The 21,522-nt window shown below is 38.1% G+C and overlaps 1 protein-coding gene across 2 annotated transcripts in view; it reads right to left on the reverse strand.

Moving 5' to 3' along the window:
• smarcd3a (SWI/SNF related, matrix associated, actin dependent regulator of chromatin, subfamily d, member 3a) overlaps positions 1-21,522 on the reverse strand; it is a 496,564-nt gene that overhangs the window by 39,811 nt on the left and 435,231 nt on the right. For both annotated transcript variants that reach the window (XM_039753231.1, XM_039753232.1), the window contains exons 6-9: positions 5,792-5,887; positions 5,174-5,275; positions 4,812-4,973; positions 290-387 (exon numbers count right to left, since the gene is read on the reverse strand). In XM_039753231.1, the coding sequence (XP_039609165.1) occupies positions 290-387; positions 4,812-4,973; positions 5,174-5,275; positions 5,792-5,887 (458 nt within the window). The remainder of the gene's footprint in view (positions 1-289; positions 388-4,811; positions 4,974-5,173; positions 5,276-5,791; positions 5,888-21,522) is intronic.

Below are 21,522 nucleotides of genomic sequence, written 5' to 3' on the forward strand. Positions count from 1 at the left end.
TTAAATGACACAGAGGTTTCCCTCTCAGACAATCCTTGAAAAAAATTTAACTATGGTTAATGTAAAAGTTTGCAAATGTCAATATTTAACATGTAGAGCTACATGTGCATGTTAAAAAGAATTTGACCCACAAAGATGCATGTAACGTTTAGGGTTTTTGTAGAAAGTACAATACTAAGTCCTTAATACTTATATGCCAGTCAGTCATTATCCAACCCGCTATATCCTAATACAGGGTTGGAGTGAAATAGCAAAATTTAAGACGTTTCAGTTATTTTTTCCTACTCACCTGATGACATGGTTAATGACTATTGGGTCTGGTGGTAACAGCAGGTTGGTGAGGCGTTGTGGGATTTCAGAAAACTTAAGCCGTGGGCAGTCAAAGATCTGTAACATATTGAAAATAAAGGCAATAAGAAATAGCAAAATGATGAGATTTTAATGGGCAGGATTACGCTATGTTTGAATAGAACTAATAAAGGCAAGTAAATGAGTCAGATGTGAATGTTAGGATTGCCATGTTTAAACACAAATACAGTCAGCATGGTTGTTAATAAAAATGGGAAGCATGCAGATGGTATTATTTAAAAGTGTTACCATGAAAGATTTAAGAAAAATAATTTGTAACAATTTTTTTTACGATCAAGTTTTTATTAAAAAAGGACAAAATAGCAGGATAAAAACAGTAAACAACCATAAAGAATCCAATCCCTCCCTGTTCCAACTTGAGCCAATATGTAAATATTCTTGGAGAATCCAGTCACCAGCAAAGAGGGGAGAAGAGTTAAAAACTACAGCAAATATAAAAAAGAGCAACAATTAAAATTAAAACAGAGTCAAGACATTGCAGCAAATCAGGATTTAATCAACTGAGCAGCAGTATTCCAAGTTTCAATTGCATTTCTGGAGGCACCATTAATCCATGCTGTGGATAATTAAAGGTGTATTAAATTGTAGGAGGAGTACTGGCAATTGACCACAGTAATGCGCTCAGGTATTTTCCAGCAAGAGGCAAGAAGTAATTTGGCTTCCAGGGAATCAAGACAGAATTATTTATGTTCATGGGATTTAAGCAGAAGCTTAAGGTCTAAATGAAGAAAGATATGAGGAAGCAGAGAGTATTTAAAGAAAGAAAATAAGATAGTAGATGACATATGTGGATCCTAAACTAAAAGACAGGAGGGCTGTGCAAGAACATGGGGAGAAAAGTGCTGGGTAGCCCATAACTGATAAACATAATCAGTGGTGAGGCCCATCAGATGATGCTTACAGGCAGTAGGATAAAATCTATGTAGAATTGTGAATTTGATGCAGTATTTAGTTGGGATTTCTACAGAAAAACACTGGAGAAAAAAAAAATCTACCATGAGAGGGGTGAAGGGAGATGAGAAAGGTCAAGGGACCAAAGAGAAATCAAGTACAGTGGTTTCTATGATGATTTACATAACATCAGTTGTTTTTTTTTTTTCTTGAAAGAGAAAACAAAATAGAGAATATAATGAGCGTTTTGGTGAAGAGGTGGTTACAGAAACTCCACATGCTCTGAGCACTGCCTGGAGTTGTAGGTAAAAAAAGAAAATTGAAATAGGGAAATTAAAATGAGCTTATAAAGACTAGAATGTCACAAGTCCTGACCTTTAAACAAATCTCCAAGCAGAATGATCTTGTATGCTGCCAAGAAGCTGGCCACCTACTGAGAGAGTAGGGTTATGAAATATGGGAGAGAGCAAATGTCATTTTTCCAGAGAATGTAAGTAGCTTTTCCACAATTTGCAAGATACTGATGACATAGGACAAGATATGTCTCAAGGAACGTTTGGAGAATGTAAACTTCAGGGAGAAAAACAAAACACCCTGTAAAGAAAATGGGTAAGCAAGGATTTATTCTATAGGAAACTATAGAGGGTGGTGAGGAAGAGGACAAAGCCATGACCTTACAGGCTCTGGTGAAAGCTCAGTGGTATTATTCAAGGTCAGGTAGTGATGCACCAGCATTCAATCTGTGACTAGGGTTAAACATGTAAGTTTTGGTCTCTTGTCAATTTTTAACAATGTTAATTAAATAAATAAACAAACAAGAAGACAGCATCAGGTGGTTTGGGTGAAGGAGACGTCGTAAGTAAGGGGCATAATGAAGAAAGTATAAGAATTGCAATTTGGAATATTGGGAATGATAAGGAAATTGGGATGTACTGAGCAGAAAGAGAATAGATGTGCTATGCAAACTGGAGACAAAATGAATACTTAGTGTAAAATGTGCAAGGTACTGTTTTTTCCTGAAAAAGTGATGGATGGCAATGCCAGGGTTAATGTGCTTCAGAATCATCAGGTATGAATGGCAAGTGTGAAGCAATGAAGAATGTCTTGTGGAAAACATCAGAAGAAATCTGCACTTGGACAATGGAACCTCTGAGGCAGAAAGAAACAGTGGTGGAATAGAGGGGTACAGATGGCAATTAAGGTAAATAAAAGATGCTGTAAGGAGAGCCAGAAAACAAAAACAGAAGGTGACAGAACATTCTACAAGGAAGGAAAGTGAAATGCTGGAACAGCAGTTGTGAAGCTGCAATAAGCTAAGAGATGGGAGTCTGCAAGTGAGTTTCAAAATGACTAAGGAAAGATAAATGTGTTCAGAACCATGAAGTGGTTAGCAAAATAAAAACAGGATGTAGTAGGTGTGAATTAGGCTAATGTCACACATTACGCGATGTCTACTTTTGAGGAATGTCAGATTGGCCAACCACAGTTGCTGATCATGTCACCAGGCCATGACAATTTAAATGACTGAAAATTGCTGCCTATATCATATTTACAGACTAAATACAGACCTTCTAGCACAATTTTGTGACAGCCAATTGCGTGCTTCTTGACAGAGCCAGTGTTGTAAAAAGGTTAAAAGCTATGGCAAGTTCAACCTCAATCTGACCCACCCCTTTTTTTCCTTTTTCCATTCTGTTGTGGTAAGTAAAACAAGTGTAATGAGAAAGATAAGCTTGTCTTCTGATTGTGAGGTTCAATACACCTGAATGTCTTATTGCTCATTGATGCATTCTAGGCATTGTACTTCCGAGTGAGCAGTCATTGTTTGTCTGCTCTTATGCACACAGAGCCTGCTCCTATGACTAAAGACAAAATCAAACTTGTTTGATTTTATCGGAGGCAGCCAGAGAGTAAATTGCTGAGTATATCACATTATGCGACTGGCTTCATGGGCGTGCATCGCCAACTGCCTTTGACTTGCTAAAATTATGAAATGAAGACTACAACTGAAAATCACTGGGAAAGCTGTATAATGTGACATAGCCTAAACTTGAAAAATGCTGAAGGACACATTGTAAATAACAGTGATGGGATTAAAGATACATGAAAAAAATAAACAGAGAATTTGCTGAATAAGGAGAATAAATCATGAGAAAATAGAAGGAAAAAAGTATAAAATTGAAAGAAAAAGTTTGCAAAAGCATTGATAAAGATGAACTTATGTAAATGTTCAGGCCTAAGTGGAGTGGATCTAGAAACAAAGAAGTAAGCGAATTTGGAGTTGAATGGTGTGATATACCTGAGCAACATGAGTGTGTGAAGAGAGGATTCCAGATTATTGGAAAAGAAGTGTGCTAATCACATGAGACCAAGGAAATAGTGATCCATTAGCGTGTGTGTTATATCAAACAGCAGGTTAAGGATTAAGTCAAACTTAGCAAAATGCAATTTGGTTTCATGCCTTGGAAGGAAGCAACAGATACAAACTTTGTTGTCAGAAAAATGATTGAAAAGGCATGATGGCTTAGAAGGAAAGAGGATGCATTAAACATTTGTAGATTTGGAGAAAGTGTTTAACAGGGTGAAGTTGGCATTGAGAAAGTTAGGTATGGATGAATGGTTAGTCTCTGCAATTATGCCAAGTAAAGGACTTTAGTTTGGCAGTTTTACTAGACACATGTAGCTGAACATTGAAGCTATTCTGTGTGAAACTGCCCAGACTTCCTTAATTTAATCACTCTGGTTTCTACTGATAGTTTTGCTAGTAATACTCATTTTTCCTGTTGTCTTTCTATATGTACATTCTCTCATTATGACCAATTGTTTGCTATCATTTTGTCCATATTGTTGCATCTCCAGTTATATATATATATATTTTGTTTCTCCTGTGCATCCTTCAATTTTTTGCTTGTTTTTCTTTCGGTGCCACCCCTCCCCCCATTTCCCCCCTTGATAAGTGTATTCAGCTGACTAATTAGTCACTCTTTCTTATATTACTTAATGTGTTCTATAATCCTGAGAGTGATGTTAAAAGTATGCACATTTAGGTTGACAAATCAATAGGTGATGGTGAGGTAGACTCATCTGACAACCTGGGCAGGATAGGCTAGCCATGGCCTGCCTTGTATGTAGTACTATGTCTCATGACTCTGTGAGACTTGCACAGGCTATGGGGATTATTAAGACATGTGCCTTAATCTCATGTGGCCCAAAAACATTGCTGCTTCATTCTGCATGAAAACAATTGAAAAGAGATATGAGGATAGTCCAAGCCAAAAGGGATAAAAGGATGAGAAACTGTTTCAGAAACAGAGATAATAAGGTATGGTGAATCTTCTTGTCTCTGATTAAAATGAAAAATTTCAATATTCCTACAATGTTTAAAACCAAAGGTGAGATAAATATACATTTCTATTTCTTCTTTGTCAAACAGATGCTTGCAAATATATATATTTGGCCAATGTCTCCTTAGTAGATATAAGCCTGGAATGTGAAAATGTACCCAAAAGACGCTGCTCAAAGAAAGACATCTCTAAAGAGTATTGGGTTACCTGCTGGAAGTATTTGTCACAGTTAATGTACTCCTTGTCATGAGAATCTTGAAGCTTATTAGTTTTGATGTACTGCCAGAGAGCTTGGATAATAACAGATCGGGTCTGGGTGTGAATGCCTAGCAGCCGTGCAAGTCTAGGGTCCAATTTGAACTGTGGTGGCTTGAAGGAAGACAGAAAGACATCAGTGTTAACACTGGTTTTAGAATACTAACATCTCCTTTTCTGCCATACATGATTAAATAAATTAAGCCATTTGCATATTTTATTTGGGCAATACTCCAACTGATCAGTAGCTGTAATGAGTTATAAAACATGATGAAATATTTGTAGAAATAATGAATGTTTCAAGATGTCCTCACCTGGTAATCCAGCATTAGCAGCAGAGTGCACCGCACACTCACATCACCTGGCCTTTTCACTTGAAAGCCATCTGTCTCTTGCGTAGTTGGAGTTCGATGCCACTGCAATAATGAAAAAATGGTGAATATCAAACTTTAATGGTAGATCAAAAACTAAGTACAGATTATCTGCTGCAGGACACATACCATTTAAACAAGCACAATAAAATACTGTTAACATCTAAGGCAATTATGGATGAATGAAAGGAAGAGTAGAAAAGCATTCATTACCAGTCAAGTACAGTATATTCCTCTAGCTAATAATAAACTTTTTCTGTTCTTAAGATTTTTATGATTAGACAATTCTACTTCTTTCACTGGAAAAGAGTCACATTTTCTCATACTATATTTGTGGTGACTAACTATTGATTGGTATTTAATTTGTAGTTACAGAATGATCTATAATTCAACAGCAAACCCAAAATAATCTGTTTCATTTAATTAACTGCATTTACATATTTTTACAGTTTGATTCTACAATGCTATCAAGAGTTAAGGTAAACATCAAGAGGCTAGCCTATCTATTTAAAAATAATTCAGCTTTAAAGTTTAGAAACAGCTCAACAATTCTGGTCTTACCTCAACCAAGTGGTTGTCAGGACCATACAAATCCTTGTCTAACTCAATCACCAGGCTCTTGAAGAAAGATGAGAACTTTCTTTTCTGTTTACCAGGCTTTGGAGAGGTGAAAAATATTTTTACTATCAGTATATTAACCTTTTCAGTCTGGCTATTCAGTCTTATATCTTATCCATATTTAGATAATCTTTGTTTAAAGCATGCAAAATACCACAAACAAATTTACACTAAGTAAAAAGCATAAACACATTGATAAAAGATACGTACTATGGTGACTTAATTGACATCTAAATGTGACAAAGGAAGACTGTTAAGTTCATTTACAATAAAGGAAGATTGTTGATTTCAGTTAGAACAATCTGCTCCACATAGGCCTGTACAAGTACCTAGGCTAGCAGTGTGGTGTAGTGGTTAAGGCTTTGGCCCTCAAAACCTGAAGTTGTAGGTTCAAATCCTGCTGCTGAAGTTTTGTCATCCTGAGCAAGTCACAATAAGTGATAGAAATGTAACCAGTTGTATCTCAGATGTTGCAAAGGTGTCAACCAAAATTTAAGCAGTACAGAAAGCAGTCATCTAATTATTAATTTAAAGGAGGAATTTGGAAATTTCTGAAGTCAATGTTGTTACACAATCATGGCAAACATTCATTTGCCCTGGATAAATGAAGTATAGTGACTTTTTAGAACAATCTAGATGAGAAAAGGTTATTCAGCCCATCAAAGCTTACCAGGCCTATCCACTAATAATTTCTGACAACTGGGCACCACAGGAAACCTGCAACTAAAACTTTAAAATTTACAGAATATTTTCACTTTCAAGCAGCAAATGTATTGGTTTCAGAAAAAATGCCTTCTGTGTTCTGCGGGTATGTTTTTTACTAACAAAATTAAGTAAGAAATACTTTATTTTTATCACAGATTCAATATACAGTAAATTGGTAAGAAACAATATATGTTCTGGTCTCTGCTCAAAGAGAGTGGCATGTCTTGAGTTTCTATTTAAGAATTAGAAACAGCCCATGAAAAGATGCTACTGAGCCAAATGTGTTATTTTGTATAATATCACAAATAATCTAAAAGGTTCAGAAAAGTGCATACTTGACGTGTAAATAAAATGAAAAAATTATATGTCTATAGTTTCCATTGATCCCCTTTCAATAATTCCTATATCTTGAATTGCAATGGCTTGTAACGCCTAGATCAATAAGCAAATTACTCTAATGAAACGTGTCTATTTGGTCCTTAGAACTTCAATTCTTACAGTTACATTTTCAAAAATGGTACATGTTTCCGGAGCTCCATTATGTTTGAACCTATAATAGTATATATTATTAAAACAAATGATGGCCTCACTTCACAAAGGGGGTTTCGTACGTCTAACCTTTCTAGTGGTGGCAGCAGTATGGCCCATGCTCTACATTAAAGGCCTTCATTACTGACAGGGGTTATTTTATATTTTCACTGATTAACGTGCACATCAGTAACAAATTGTCCAGAACCTCTTAGTATCGGCAGTTGTGACAGCCCCATGCTACTGGGTCCCACTGAGAGCCTCTTCAACCCACCACCACCGATAACAACTGGATTAGCATGGCAGATAAGGACAAAACACACATAAAGCAAGAGGATGGTGTGAAGGTGCTCAGTACTTTTATTAAAAACTAACTAAACAAAACAGTATCCCAGAGTGAGGTGCAACATCTTCTTTAAATAAATAATCCATTAAAATAAAAAGTGAATTATGTCAGGTTAAGCTGGGGAACATGCACTGGTACAGTGCATTGCCACAACCATCACTCGACAAAACAGCTTGGGATCCTGGTTGGCAACCCCCAGGCAGACCTGAGGTCCAATACAATCCTCTATTTATCTGCCGCAGCCAGGTGTTACATGGGCATCCCCTTGGCCTGGTCCAGCAGCTTGGGTCCTCAAAAATGAGGATCACCCTTGGGGGATTGCACCAGATGGTCATAGTGCCATAACTGGTGCTTCTTCGCAAAGTAGGTAATGTGTCTCATTCAGGACTCCATGAGGAACCGATCATTTAACACAAAGTTAAACCAATGGTACCCAGTGGTTCTCCGAAGAGAAACAGTACAGAAGGAGTCCAGTCTTCATCTCAGGTCACTGGATAGCATCTACATCTCGCAACCATAAAGGAAGACAGGGAGCACAAGGACTCTAAAGACTTGGACCTTCATTCTTTTGCATAGATTTCAGGAGTGCTGTTAGGTGAGCAAGTAATCACAGATCCTATCCCTAGAAAAGACCTTACCCGGTTCCAAGAGCAGTGCTATCCCCCTGTAGTTGCTGCAATCCAGGTGATAATCCTTCCATTTCCAGATAGGGACGATAAGTCCCATTTTCCAGTCAGTTGGGATGATGCCTGACACCCAAATGGAAGCAAAGATTGCTTGCAATGCCAGGAGGACAGCCTTATGACCAATCTGGAGAAGTTCACCATGGATACCACAGATCCCTGGAGCCTTCCCTACCCTTAGCTGCTTCATCACCTGTGCAATCTCAGTGAGACTGGGTGGTTCACAGTAGGCTGGAGAATCAGCCTCAAGTGCTGTGGATTCAGAGATATTGAACATCCTAGCCGGAGAACCAGTTTTAAATAGCTGCTCAAAGTAGTCACAACTGCACTGTCATCCGTAAGGACCGTTCCATCAGCCACCCTAACTGTGACTCTCTGAGGAATAGATTTGGATGTGTATAATGCTTCGAATCCTTTGTAAGCAGGACGGGGGTCACTAGACCATAGATGGTGTGTCATTTGCTTACAGATTCCTTTAACAAATGCCTCCTTATCTCCCCTCAGAGCTCTCACCAGCTGTCCTTCTCAGTTCCCGGTACAGACCAGAGTTGCCATCAAGCCGTGTGCTGTGACTCCTCTTGATGATATCCAGAATGCCCTGTGAGATGAAACACCTCCCTCTGGGAACACTGGTAACATCAACACAACCCTCAGCAACCTTCAGGGTCATAGGAGTGTCACATCGTGGGAACCCATCAACCACCGAGCAAAGTTGCCAATAAAATGTCTCCCCCGCTCACCGCGGACACCACTTTCCATAGCAGTATACAGTCATATGCCCACATATAGTACCATTTGGGGCTGGTACTTTGGCTATATGTCAAATCAGTTGTATGTGGGTCACAAATTGTACTGGTCATTGCAACTGAGGCTCTGTGGGTAGTGTGTAGGTTAATAGTATACATACTTTAACTGCATTGTAGCGTGTAGCACAATTCAATCTTCTTGCCAACCACACATTTTTTTCCATGTTAGGGAAGGAGGTATTTAAATGCATAAAAATTAGCCACATGGAGCAGTATCAATCAAAGCAAACCTTAACCTAAACCTCCAACAGTCAGAAAACATATAAGACTCTTTGAAATACTAATGAATAACAATTTGTTGCTATTTACAAGCCATTTATACCTTCTTGATGAATGAAAAAAGTGTGACCCATCTGCACAAATAGGAAACAAAAATATGTGCCACCTGCATGAAGCTCTTTTTAAAAAATAAAAGAAGACAAAAAAAACAGGAGAGCTGAATCACGGCCAACTGAGTTAAGGCTATTCATACTTATTGCTGAGGGTGACAGGAAAACGATAAGGTAATAATGTAATAAGGAAATAGGCAAAACAAGACACTATAGGGTGCAAAGGCTGTGTCTTAGTGTTGCCAGTCAGAGAATTATACATTCTGCACAGAAGCAGTGAGAGATGGAGTGGTGGAGCTACAAAGGTAGCAGTCTCCTGGCTGTCTGCTTCATGTACTGATGCTGCAACCAACAAATGACCATGAACTAGCAATAATTAAAAAAAAAAAAACAGTACAGTAATCCCTCCTCGATCACGGGGGTTGTGTTCTAGAATCACCCGCGATAGATGAAAATCCGCGAAGTAGAAACCATATGTTTATATGGTTATTTTTATATATTTTAAGCCCTTATAAACTCTCCCACACTGTTAACATTATTAGAGCCCCCTAGACATGAAATAACACCCTTTAGTCAAAAGTTTAAACTGTGCTCCATGACAAGACAGAGATGACAGTTCTTTCTCACAATTAAAAGAATGCAAACGTATCTTCTCTTCAAAGAAGCACCGTCAGGAGCAGAGAATGTCAGAGAGAGAGAGCGAGATAAAAGCAAACAATCAAAAAATCAATACGTGCTTTTAAGTATGCTGAAGCACCGCGATAAAGCAGCATTTTGCAGAGGAGCGTCCGTATCCCCTAGGCAAACAGGCCCTCTGCTCACACCCCCTCCGTCAGAGAGGGTGAGAGAGAGAGAAAAGCAAACAATGAAGCACCGAGCAGGAAGCATATCGTATATCATTGAGGAGTTTTAGTTAATATGTAATACATGCTCTGATTGGGTATCTTCTTTTTTTTTTTATTTATTAATTTTATTACAATCAATACATAGCAATCAAGTTTTACAAAAAAAAAAGAATTATGCTAAGAACAGATCGATCCCCACCCTTGAGAGAGAGAGCAAGCCAAACGGTGTAAAATTTAAGGCTTTTAAAAATACCTAAATCAACAAATTCTCTGTGCTTTATAAAATCATTTCAAAATATTACTGATTAGATCCTGCCATGTTTTGAAAAAAGTCTGCACAGATCCTCTAACTGAGTATTTGATTTTTCCAATTTTAAATAATATAACACATCAGTTTCCCACTGACTTAAAGAGGAGAGTTTGGGTTCTTCCAGTTTATCAGAATAAGTCTGCGTGCCAACAGTGTAGTGAATGCAATCACAGTTTGTTTGTCTTTCTCCACTTTAAGACCCTCTGGAAGAACCCCAAACACAGCTGTTAATGGGTTAGGAGGGATTGTGAGTCCAAGACTGTCTGAGAGGTAATTAAAAATTTTTGTCCAGAATAATGTTAATTTGGAGCAGGCCCAGAACATGTGACCTAGTGAGGCTGGGGCTTGGTTGCAACGTCGCAGGTTGGATCATGCCCTGGAAACATTTTGGAGAGTTTTAGTCGAGACAGATGTGCTCGATATATAATTTTGAGTTGTATAATTGTATGCTTTGCATATGGAGCTTGAGTGAATTCTCTGCATTGCTACTTTCCACTCCTTTTCTGATATATTAATTGAGAGGTCATTTTCCCAGTGTCCTCTTGGATCTTTGAAAGGAAGGGATTGTAAAAGGATTTTATATATTGTAGAGATGGAGTCTAACTCCTTGAAATTGAGCAATAATTTTTCCAGCGTGGATGAGGGTGCAAGATGAGGAAAATCTGGAAGGTTCTGTTTAACAAAGTTCCTGATTTGAAGATAGTGAAAGAAATTTGTAGCTGGAATGTTAAATTTGGAACGTAATTGTTCATAGGATGCAAAGACGTTGTCTATATAAAGGTCTCTAAGCAAGTTAATTCCAAATTTTTCCAGATATTAAAACTGCATATGTTTGTGAGGGTTGAAAGAGGTGGTTCTTTTGCAGGGGTGCCACAGAAAGAAGCTTCTCCGTCTTAAAATGCTTTCTACATTGGTTCCAGATTCTAAGTGAGTGGAGCACAATTGGGTTATTAGTGTATTGCCGATAACGTGTGTTTATTGGAGCACAAAGCAAGGAATACAAAGAAGTACTGCAGGATTTTACTTCTATTGCGGTCCATGCCTGTGTATGTTCTTCTATTTGTGTCCAGGTTCTTATCGACTGTATATTTGCCCAGTAATAAAACTGGAAGTTAGGTAGAGCCATGCCGCCTTCTGCCTTTTGTCTTTGTAGGGTCGCTCTTTTGATGCGTGGATGTTTAGAATTCCAAATAAATGAGGTTATTGTTGAATCTAATTGCTTAAAGAACGATTTATTAATGTATATTGGTATGTTTTGAAATAAAAAAAGGAGCTTAGGAAGAATATTCATCTTAACAGTGTTAATTCTTCCAGCTAGTGTGAGATGAAGGGTTGACCATCTATGCAAGTCTTGTTTAATTTTTTCCATACAGACATAAATTTTGTTGATAAAGAGCTTTATGTTTACTTGTGATGTTTACCCCGAGGTATTTAAACTGTTCTGCAATGATAAAAGGAAGGGTGTCTAATCTAATATTATATGCTTGCGAATTCACCGGAAAGAGTACACTTTTATTCAGATTAATTCTGAGACCAGAGAGCTTTTGAAATTCTGTGAGTGCTGCTAAGACTGCAGGCACAGAATTTTCTGGATCCGATATATACAGTACCATGTCATCTGCATATAATGAGATTTTCTGTTCCAGTCCTTCTCTGCTAATCCCCTTTATCTGATCAGTATTTCGACAATGTATTGCCAGTGGTTCAATGGCAATTGCAAACAGCAGTGGTGACAAAGGGCATCCTTGTCTTGTGCCACGCTCTAGTTTAAAGTAGTCTGAGCAAATGTTATTGATGCAAACTGAAGCTTCTGGGTTAGTATACAGTAATTTAATCCATGCACAAATGTTCGGGCCAAACCCAAACTTCTCCAAAATAGTAAAAGGTATTTCCATTCAATCATGTCGAATGCTTTTTCTGCATCCAATGATAATAATATTTCTGGGGTGTTTGATTTAGTTGGTGAGTATATTACATTAAACAGGCGTCGAAGATTTGAAGATAAGTGTCGGCCCCTAATAAATCCAGTTTGGTCTTGTGATATTATTGAGGGGAGCACTTTCTCCATCCTTCTAGCTATGATTTTAGAGAGTATTTTAACGTCGTTATTCAGAAGTGAAATTGGTCTGTATGATGCACATTGTAATAAGTCCTTATTTTGTTTTGGAAAGACAGTGATTAGTGCTTGGCGAAAGGTTTGTGGAAGAGATTGGTTATCTCTGGCTTCTGTAAATGTTGCTAATAGGAGGGAGCTAGCTGAGCGGAGAATTTCTTGTAAAACTCTGCAGGGTAGCCATCAGGGCCTGCTGCTTTTCCACCTTGGAGTGACTTTATAGCATCCAGTAATTCTGATAATGACAGAGGTTTATCGAGCTCCTCCACACTAATAGCGTCAATTTGTGGTATCTGTAATTTATCCAGAAATGCATTAGATTGTATATTGTCTTCTTTAAACTCAGTAGTATATAGGGATTTATAGTAGTCTCTAAAAGTGCACATTATATTTTTGTGTTCGATGATTTTATCTCCATTCGTGTTAGTAATTACGAGATTGCGTTGCACTTCTTGCTTGTGAATTTGTTGCGCTAAAAGCTTATTAGCTTTCTCTCCATGTTCATAATAATGATGTCTGGATTTGTAAATTAGTTGTTCGGTTTCTTTAGTTGTCAAGAGGTTTAATTCTGAATGTAGAGCCTGCCTCCTCTTATGTAGAGTCTCGCTTGGTAGTCTGGCATGTTCTTCATCTATTTTAGTAATTTCGCTTTTATCTCTGCTACTTTCTTCGCTCGGATTTATTTCTGTGGGAAAGATATGAGATAATCTGTCCTCTTAAGAAGGCCTTAAGAGTTTCCCAGAGTGTTCCTGCAGAGATCTCAGGGGATGTATTTGTCTCTAGAAAGAATTCAATTTGTTTGGATATAAATTCAGTACAATTCTCGTCAGCTAATAGAAGCGGATTGAGACGCCATCTGCGGGTGAGTGTATGGGGCTTAGTAATTTCAGCTCCAAGATCATCGGAGCATGGTCTGAAATAACAATAGCATCGTATTTACAAGATTTAATCTTAGGCAAGAAGTTATTATCTATAAAGAAGTAATCAATCCTTGAGTAGCAATGATGTACTGGTGAGTAGAAAGAATATGTTCTTGAATTTGGGTTTAAAACCTCCAGGGATCTGATAAGTTGTGATCAGTTATAAACTTTGTAATTATCTTTGCGGTGTTAGTTGCGTTCCCCTGTGGAGGAAGTCTTATCTAAAAGTGGATTTAGAACACAATTAAAGTCCCCAGCCATTATAAGTTTATGAGTGTTCAGATTGGGAATGGATGCAAATAAATTTTGTATAAATTCCTTATCATCAACATTAGGTGCATAAACATTTATCAAAATCATTTTACAGTTAGATAAGTCTCCCATGACCATCACATATCTCCCTTCAGGATCCAATACTACATCTGATGCTACAAATGGTACTGTTCTATGTATGAGAATTCCCACCCCTCTAGTTTTCTTTGTAAAACTAGAATGGAACATTTGGCCAGTCCAGTCTTTTGCAGCCGGAACTGATCCTTACTTAGTAAGTGGGTTTCCTGTAAAAATACTATTTTAGCATTTAGACCTGTTAGGTGAGAAAGTACTTTCTTTCTCTTTAATTCGTGATTCAGGCCTTTAACATTCCAGCTTACGAAGTTAACTGTCCCATCATGGAGACACTGATTCTGAGTTTTTGGTGTCATATTATAGTCTTAACTGGAAGTGAAATAGTTTAGGTCTTAATTTCCTATTCCCCCAAGAGTTGTTGCCATGCAGCTTATTATTACGTTGATAGTTATAATTATAAAGATTGAGATGATAGATTAGATATAGATCAAGCCTGCTCTCTTTCTCTTACCCCCTTAACCCCCCACCCTCCCTTTTTGCCTCCCCAGGTGAGGCTAAAACCCACTTCATGCAGTCCCAGTCCTCTGACATACCCAGAGACAGAGCACGCCCAAAGCACATCAAGCCCCCATGCAGTGGCGCTTTAAGGTTAAAAGATAGAGATATCTGTTACCAATATAGTCTTTAAAAGAGGAAAAAGAAAGAAAAGAATTTTGCACTTATATATATATATATATATATACATATACATATATACATATATATATATATACATACATACATACATATAATCTTCATCAATTTTAGTGCATTAAGATGATATCCCCAGATAATAAACCCAGGTGATGGTGTTAAAGATGTGTCCAAAACAAGCATAACAAGTCTTAATGCAGTAATAGCAATAACAGCAAACCAAGGGTATGATATTGAACAGTCTCATTTAGGGTACACATGAAATAATTAGAAAAGAAAAAAAAAAGAGGAGGAAAACGTAATTAAGCACAATAAAACATAAACATTTAGCCCTAGTAATACTAAGTAATGATAAGTAATAAGTAAGTAATAATAATATAAGAATATGAGAATATATGCTGATAAAAACCCGTATTTTAAAACAAATAGATCAGACAGTAGATTATTAATCCTAGCTTTATCATTTACCGCCATGACTCACAATTATGTATCAGAATAGTCCCGGGATCAGCTTTCTTAACTCATTTTCTGCCTCCTCCTTGCTAGCGAAAACATAGAAATGACCCTGCCATTCCACTTTCAGTTTTGCGGATACAGGAGGCCGTATTTGACATTGGCTTGCCGTAGCAGCTGTTTAATATTATAGAAGGCGGCGTTTGATAGCTGTTGCTGGAGAGAAGTCAGGGAAGACGAATGTGGCAATCTTCATATATAATATCTTCCTTTTTTTCCTGAGGAGTTCCATCACCTCTAACTTAAATGATAATCGTTCAAAACGGACTATAAAAGATCTTGGTCGGGTCTGACGGTGTTTGATCAGCGACGCTGTAAGCGCTGCTATCTCAGATTCTGCTTTAAAGTCGCCCCGATTATTTTAGAAAAAGTTCAGTTGCGAATTTCACGGGTTTAAACTTTCGATTCTCCGGCAAGCCTTCAATTCTGACATTATACCTTCTATTCCCATCTTCTAAAGCAGCCAGTCTGTCTCCAAGTTTTTCTCCGAGTTTTTTACATTCAACTGACATTTACTGCTCTTTCCTCGGCACTGGCAGCTAGATGTTCGGCTATTTCGATCCGATTCGTGAATGTCTCACTAAGATGCTCCAATCGATCAGCAAGCGTGCTCAGTTTAGCGAGTTTTTCTCAATGCGCTCTTCAATTTTACCCAGCACCTGTCGAAGTTCAAGCTGTACCTCTTGACGCAGCCTTTCATTTGCCTGTTGGATTTCCTGTCGCAGACATTCATTGGCCTGTTTCATCTCCTGTTTCCATTCCTGTTTCAGTCTCTCATGTGCCTTTGCCGTTGCTTTCTCATTAGCCTTCTCGCTTTTCTTTATATCTTGCCTGAGGTCAGCGAGCAACACTTTCAGTTCAGATAGCTCAAATGTGCCTTCTTGTACCGTAGATGAAGCAGCAGACTCTGCTGAAGCGGTGTCCCGCTGCTCCAGTCCAGCGTGATTGCGTAACTGAAGCCGCGGACCTCCCGCCTTTTCCAGTTTCAGGTAATCCTCTCCAATCGGCGAGCTATCCACATCTGCACTCACGATCGCACCTTCGCTCCCCTTTTCGCTCTCAGCAGGCGACGATGTAGCGGACCGTGGTCCCGAGGAGTCTGTACTTTCGCCCATCTGATCCAGGTCTGTCTCTGAGAGGCCGTATCTCGAACTAGGGCTTGCTGATCGCAGCTTGGATGTAGCTTTAGTCTTCGATTCTTTCGGACCCCCCTTCTTGTTGGCCATGTTTATATGTGTTTACATATACTGTAGCGGTCCCTCTCGGGTTGAATAAATACAGGATATCTCAGAATAATAAGCAAATAATATGAAAAATAGCACCACTGCTAGCGGAGCTCCACTTCAGACGTCCATCTCTCGCATCGGACGAGACCAATGGGTATCTTCTAAGCCATCCACCAATAGCGTCCCTTGTATGAAATCAACTGGGCAAAGAAACTGAGGAAGCACGTACCATAAATTAAAAGACCCATTGTCCACAGAAACCCGCGAAGCAGCGAAAAATCTGTGATATATATTTAGATATGCTTACATTTAAAATCTGCGATAGAGTGAAGCCGCGAAAGTCGGAGCACGATATAGCGAGGGATTACTGTATATCATTGCATTCACAGAGTTCTAATCTTCGGGGCACTGATTAGCCATACCACGCAGCACTTTTTTTTTAATCTGTGCAGATGGTTTGCACTCTTTTCTTCCATGAAGAAGACAGAAGTATCTTTTAGGCAATATTATACTGTATATTTGTAGGCCTGGGAAAGTTAATGCTTTAATTTTTGCGATTAATGTGGCCTGTTTAACACATAAAAAAAAATGTTGCATCCAAATGTCTCAGGCAGTGCTTTGGTCAGGGTAGCCATTTTATCTAATATATATATCTCTCTATTATAAAAAAAAATCTTGGGATGAGACAAGACTCTTTTTCCTGCGATGAGACGTATCTTTTGAAGAGAGACACTTTCACATTCCACAAGACGGTCAAGTCACATCATACTTACAACCTTTGGAAGCAAGTCCTGTGAGACGGTGACTTTTGCAAGTCACGCCCTACTTACAACCATTTTCAAACAAGACCACGGTCATCTAACCTCTCAGTTGTTGGAATGCTTTTGGCAGACACACTTCCTGTGCTCTCAGCTCTTAAGCGAGATTAGACTTTGTGCCAAGAGATTTAACCACACCCAGGGCCAGAAAAAGACAAAGTAGAATGTCGTAAAGAATTCAAAAATGTTGGCGCAATACACATGCAGAGCAGGTTAGAGATAATGGAAGAAGGAAAATTCGAAAGTCTCAAAAAAATAAAAGTTTATATTACTCGGTAAAATAACAGAACAGCGAAAAGAGATTGAATAGTGTTTGAGGATGTCTTGGGGAGAAGAGAGACAAGGCAGGTAGACAGACTTTTAAACGTTTGAAGAGCTGCATGAGATGCAGATAATGCAGCACAGCAGCAAGCTAGCAGCTTATCAAGTGAAGAGGAGGATAAAAAAAGAAAAACTATTTGTTTCCCATTATATCATTGTTTAAGAGGGGTTTTGATGGAGCGACCGCGTCTCCGTGGGGTGTGTTCAGCCCAGCAGCATGTCGAAAAGAGACCCAAGAGCGTTGGAGAGAAAAGAATGCAAAAATCAAGGCAAAAAAGAACAAAAATAATCTATGTGCAAATTCTGTAAATAAGGAAAGTAATAATCTGCCTGTCCAGCAACACTAGACTTTGTGCCAAGAGATTTAAATACGCCCGGGGGCAGAAAAAGACAAAGTAGGCTGTCATAAAGAATTCAAAAATGTTGCCGTGATACACATGCAGAATAGGTTTGAGGTAATGGAAGTAGGAAAATTCGAAAGTCTCAAAAAAATGATAGTAAAGATCGCATTAGCGCAAACAAACGGAAAATATTACTCGATGAAATAACGGAACAGCGAAAAGAGATTGAATAGTGTTTGAGGATGTCTGGAGGAGAAGAAAGAATGGGTAATGAGACAAAAGGATAGCTGCTGTACAGGCTTTTTAAACGTTCGAAGCGCCGCACGAGATGCAGATCACACAGCACGGCAGCAGCAGCAGCAAGCCACATATTGTATCACCATTTAAGAGGGATTTTGGAGGAGCAACCGTGTCAACTTGGGGTGCGTTCAACCCCCCTTCACAATAGTGCATGGTGCTCTCGGGGGGGGGAGGGGATGGATTTGGGGGCAGTGGGCTGGGCAAAGCCCCCTAGTATATATACACTAGCAAATTGTGCTTGCGATAATTTTGTAAGAACAAGAGCGTTAATGAAATGATGTTGAGGGAGAGAGGAGTTTCACACGTTACTGTAAAAAAGAATATTATTTTAATAAGTAGTACCTTGTGAGAGGACTCAATGTTAGAATAGTCACATGATTGTACTGGATGTTACTATAGACACTTACAACAGCATGAATATTTACAATACAAAGTGTAACATGAACAGGTTACAGAACATATTGAATAAGAAGGGAAATGCAGGGTACATGTAAGTCAGTCTGTATGAAGTGTGGCCGTCAGGTAATGTAGTATACCAACGTCTATAATAATCGTCGGAAAAAGCAATTTGTTGCATAAACATTATTGTCAGCGAAAATATTCCCCTGTGTGTAACCTTCATGTACCTGTACGTTTAACCTGAGTTTCTATGTAACTCTGAAAAATGTAGCGTACAACTGGCCATGGGTAAAAACAGGGCCTGCCAAATAAACTCTGACATTATTAAATGTTTGTTGCTGTGACTTTGTGATAGTCATACAATATGCTAAACAAACAAGGAATTGCCTATGCCATAAAAGGGAATATCTTGTTTTGAGTTCTCACCATTATGGAAACCCTGTAGTTTTTCTGTCATGATGTTTCTTGTTGTTTGGCAGTTTGCCTCTGCTCTTCAGAAAAGTTTTGTGTGTAATTAATTTTTCATTCACTGTCTAGGTGCCGATCTTCAGATAATGTCGCTCTGTGGTTTGTCATACGTTGCCTTTGTTGTTCTAAGGCATCTTGCCTGTGCTGGTTGGTCTGGTGTGATGTAGCTGTTTCTGCTTCTGTGCATTGGTGTAAATATGTAGGCCAGCAGGACCATTTCTGTTGGTCGCAGCTAGGCTGTATCTGCCTTTTCATTTTATTGAGAGGCTTATGTTGAAGTCAAGGAAAAAGGAAATGTAAAATGGTAGTGTCATAATGCAGTTTCAGTGAGTAAGAAAGGTGGGAGGCTTATCTTGAAGTGAAGGAAAGAGTTAGTTTAAAATAGTAGTGTCATAATGCAGTTTTGGTCAATAACAAAGTATGCACCGAATAAACAGTCAAATACCACAATCGATAATTGGTCACATTGAAGAACTAAAGATAAGCCTAAGACCAAAACTCTGCCAGGAACACGGATACCTCACTATTGTTGTGGAGGGATATAGTAATTGTGGCAACCATTGTTTATATCGAGCACGGATGGACACAAGCAAAATAATATAAGGATTTTTTAACATTACAAAACAGTAATACAAAAACGTTTAAGTGTGTGCCTAAAGAATTACATACACATCTGGTATGTGTATTGTATTGCTGTACTGTATTTATATACTACCTTTAAAAACTGTATGAAACAAAATTTTCAGTTAAAAGTTTAAAATTTTGCATTACACAGTTAACAACGATATGCCACATGTCAATACATAGCACTAGTGTTCATTTTCTTGATTTATATATACTGACACAGGTGCAGAGGAGTGGGACAAAAAGGGGGTGGGAAGGGGGGTTATGGCAGTCCTGGTGCAATGCTAGAAAAAAGCTTGAAGTAAAAATTATGCTCTTTTTTTAATTTCATGTTTCTGTAAGAAAATTGAATCATTGTCATATCACATAAGCATATAAATAAGTTATCTTTGAGTGGCACTAAAATCAAAATAAGTCTCTAGTACCTCTGTATTGAACTCGCTGGTCTGCCAGGTAGCTTACAGTGCTGACTGTCATAACTTAATGACAAAATTCTATGAAATAGAAGTGTAATAATTATCCCTACCTGTTATTCCAGTTTGCAGTATCTTTGCTAATTTATGCAAAGAACACAACATAATCATTCAAGTAATGCATAATGTCAGTTTTTAAGCAAGATAGCAGCTATGGAGATCGTTTTTAGCGTGTCAGGAGCAAAGGCATAGGTACAGCAGTGTTTTCCAACCTTTTTTCTGTGGTGGCACACTTTTTGTAACCCATAAAATCCCAAGGCTCACTACGTGTGTAGAGTATAATCATCAAGTTGCTCATGGTAATGAACAATTGAGGATAGTATTTATGGAGTTTTAGCATAAGTTTTCAAATGTAGCGCATTCAAAGTCAACAGTCATTACCATCATTTTTTACTTTGACATGTCTGTGTTATTGTCTTCTTTTTACCTTGCCTTTTAGGAAGACATTCAAATTCAGGGTTGTACTTCCTCAAGCAGTATTTGTTGAAAGTTTAGGTTTAAATTATACCATTCATTTTTTTAATTAATTTTTGTTGATTTTACATTAACTTTGTGTTTAAGTGTATATTTACTTCATGATTTAAGTATTAATTTTATAATTATGTTTTCATGTTAGATGGAATTATTCATGATTAATTACATACATTTATGTAATTCATTTGTTAATTTTTTTAAGCGATTCCCAGCCATAATCTTTTGTTATTATCATTACACAGAGTCTCATATATTCTTTGATTCTTGGAGGGCCCTTTAAGCTTTGCTTTGGTTAATTCTTATATATTTGGTCTACAATGGCTTCCCTAACCAGGGGTGTGGAAATCAAATTTATTTCTACTTGTACACCGACAAGTGAACTTAGAAAATCCACTTGTCCGCCAGATTAATTCACTTGCCAATAAACAAATAACAAAAGTGAAAAATGGTTTATTTCTTCTGATCTCTTTTATTGATACCAAAACTGCCTTCCATTTTAAAACTGAAAAAAGTTCTTTCAGGGAGTAGTATTTTGCCACCTTGCTCTAGAACATTATATACAAAGATTCCCTTATTTTAACTGGCTAATAAACAATGCCTTCATTATAGCTGCACTAGTTCTTTTTTCATATATTACAGTTACATAACAGAACACTGTCCTGATTCATTTTCTGCCATGTTCTTCAGCTTTTGTCTTGCAACATCTTCTCCCCCAAGAATCTTTACTATCTCAGACAGCATGGGCTGAATGCTGTTCATTTCTGCTTGAGCTGAACTGCATGGTTCTTGGACTGATAGGTCCTGCAGAAGTGGATGCTGATGACTTTTCAGGTTTTTTATGAGTGATGTGCCTGTTGCCAGCCAGATTTCCACAGCTGGTCGTGGGTCAAACTCTTCTAAAGAAGCAGTATTGAACAGCCTAGCATAACACTCAACCTCCGAGCGTTCAGCTTTAGAAAACGCTTTTTTAACTGAACCAACTTGTTTACTTTTAGACTCAAGTCTCTATCTGACGTACTAAACCCCCAGTTCCTATCCTTTTTCTTTCTGCACATAACCAATCACCACACGATAAATGTATTTGTGAAATT

This window comes from Polypterus senegalus, chromosome 5 (assembly GCF_016835505.1).
Source record: "Polypterus senegalus isolate Bchr_013 chromosome 5, ASM1683550v1, whole genome shotgun sequence".
NCBI classification, from domain to species: Eukaryota; Metazoa; Chordata; class Cladistia; order Polypteriformes; family Polypteridae; genus Polypterus; species Polypterus senegalus.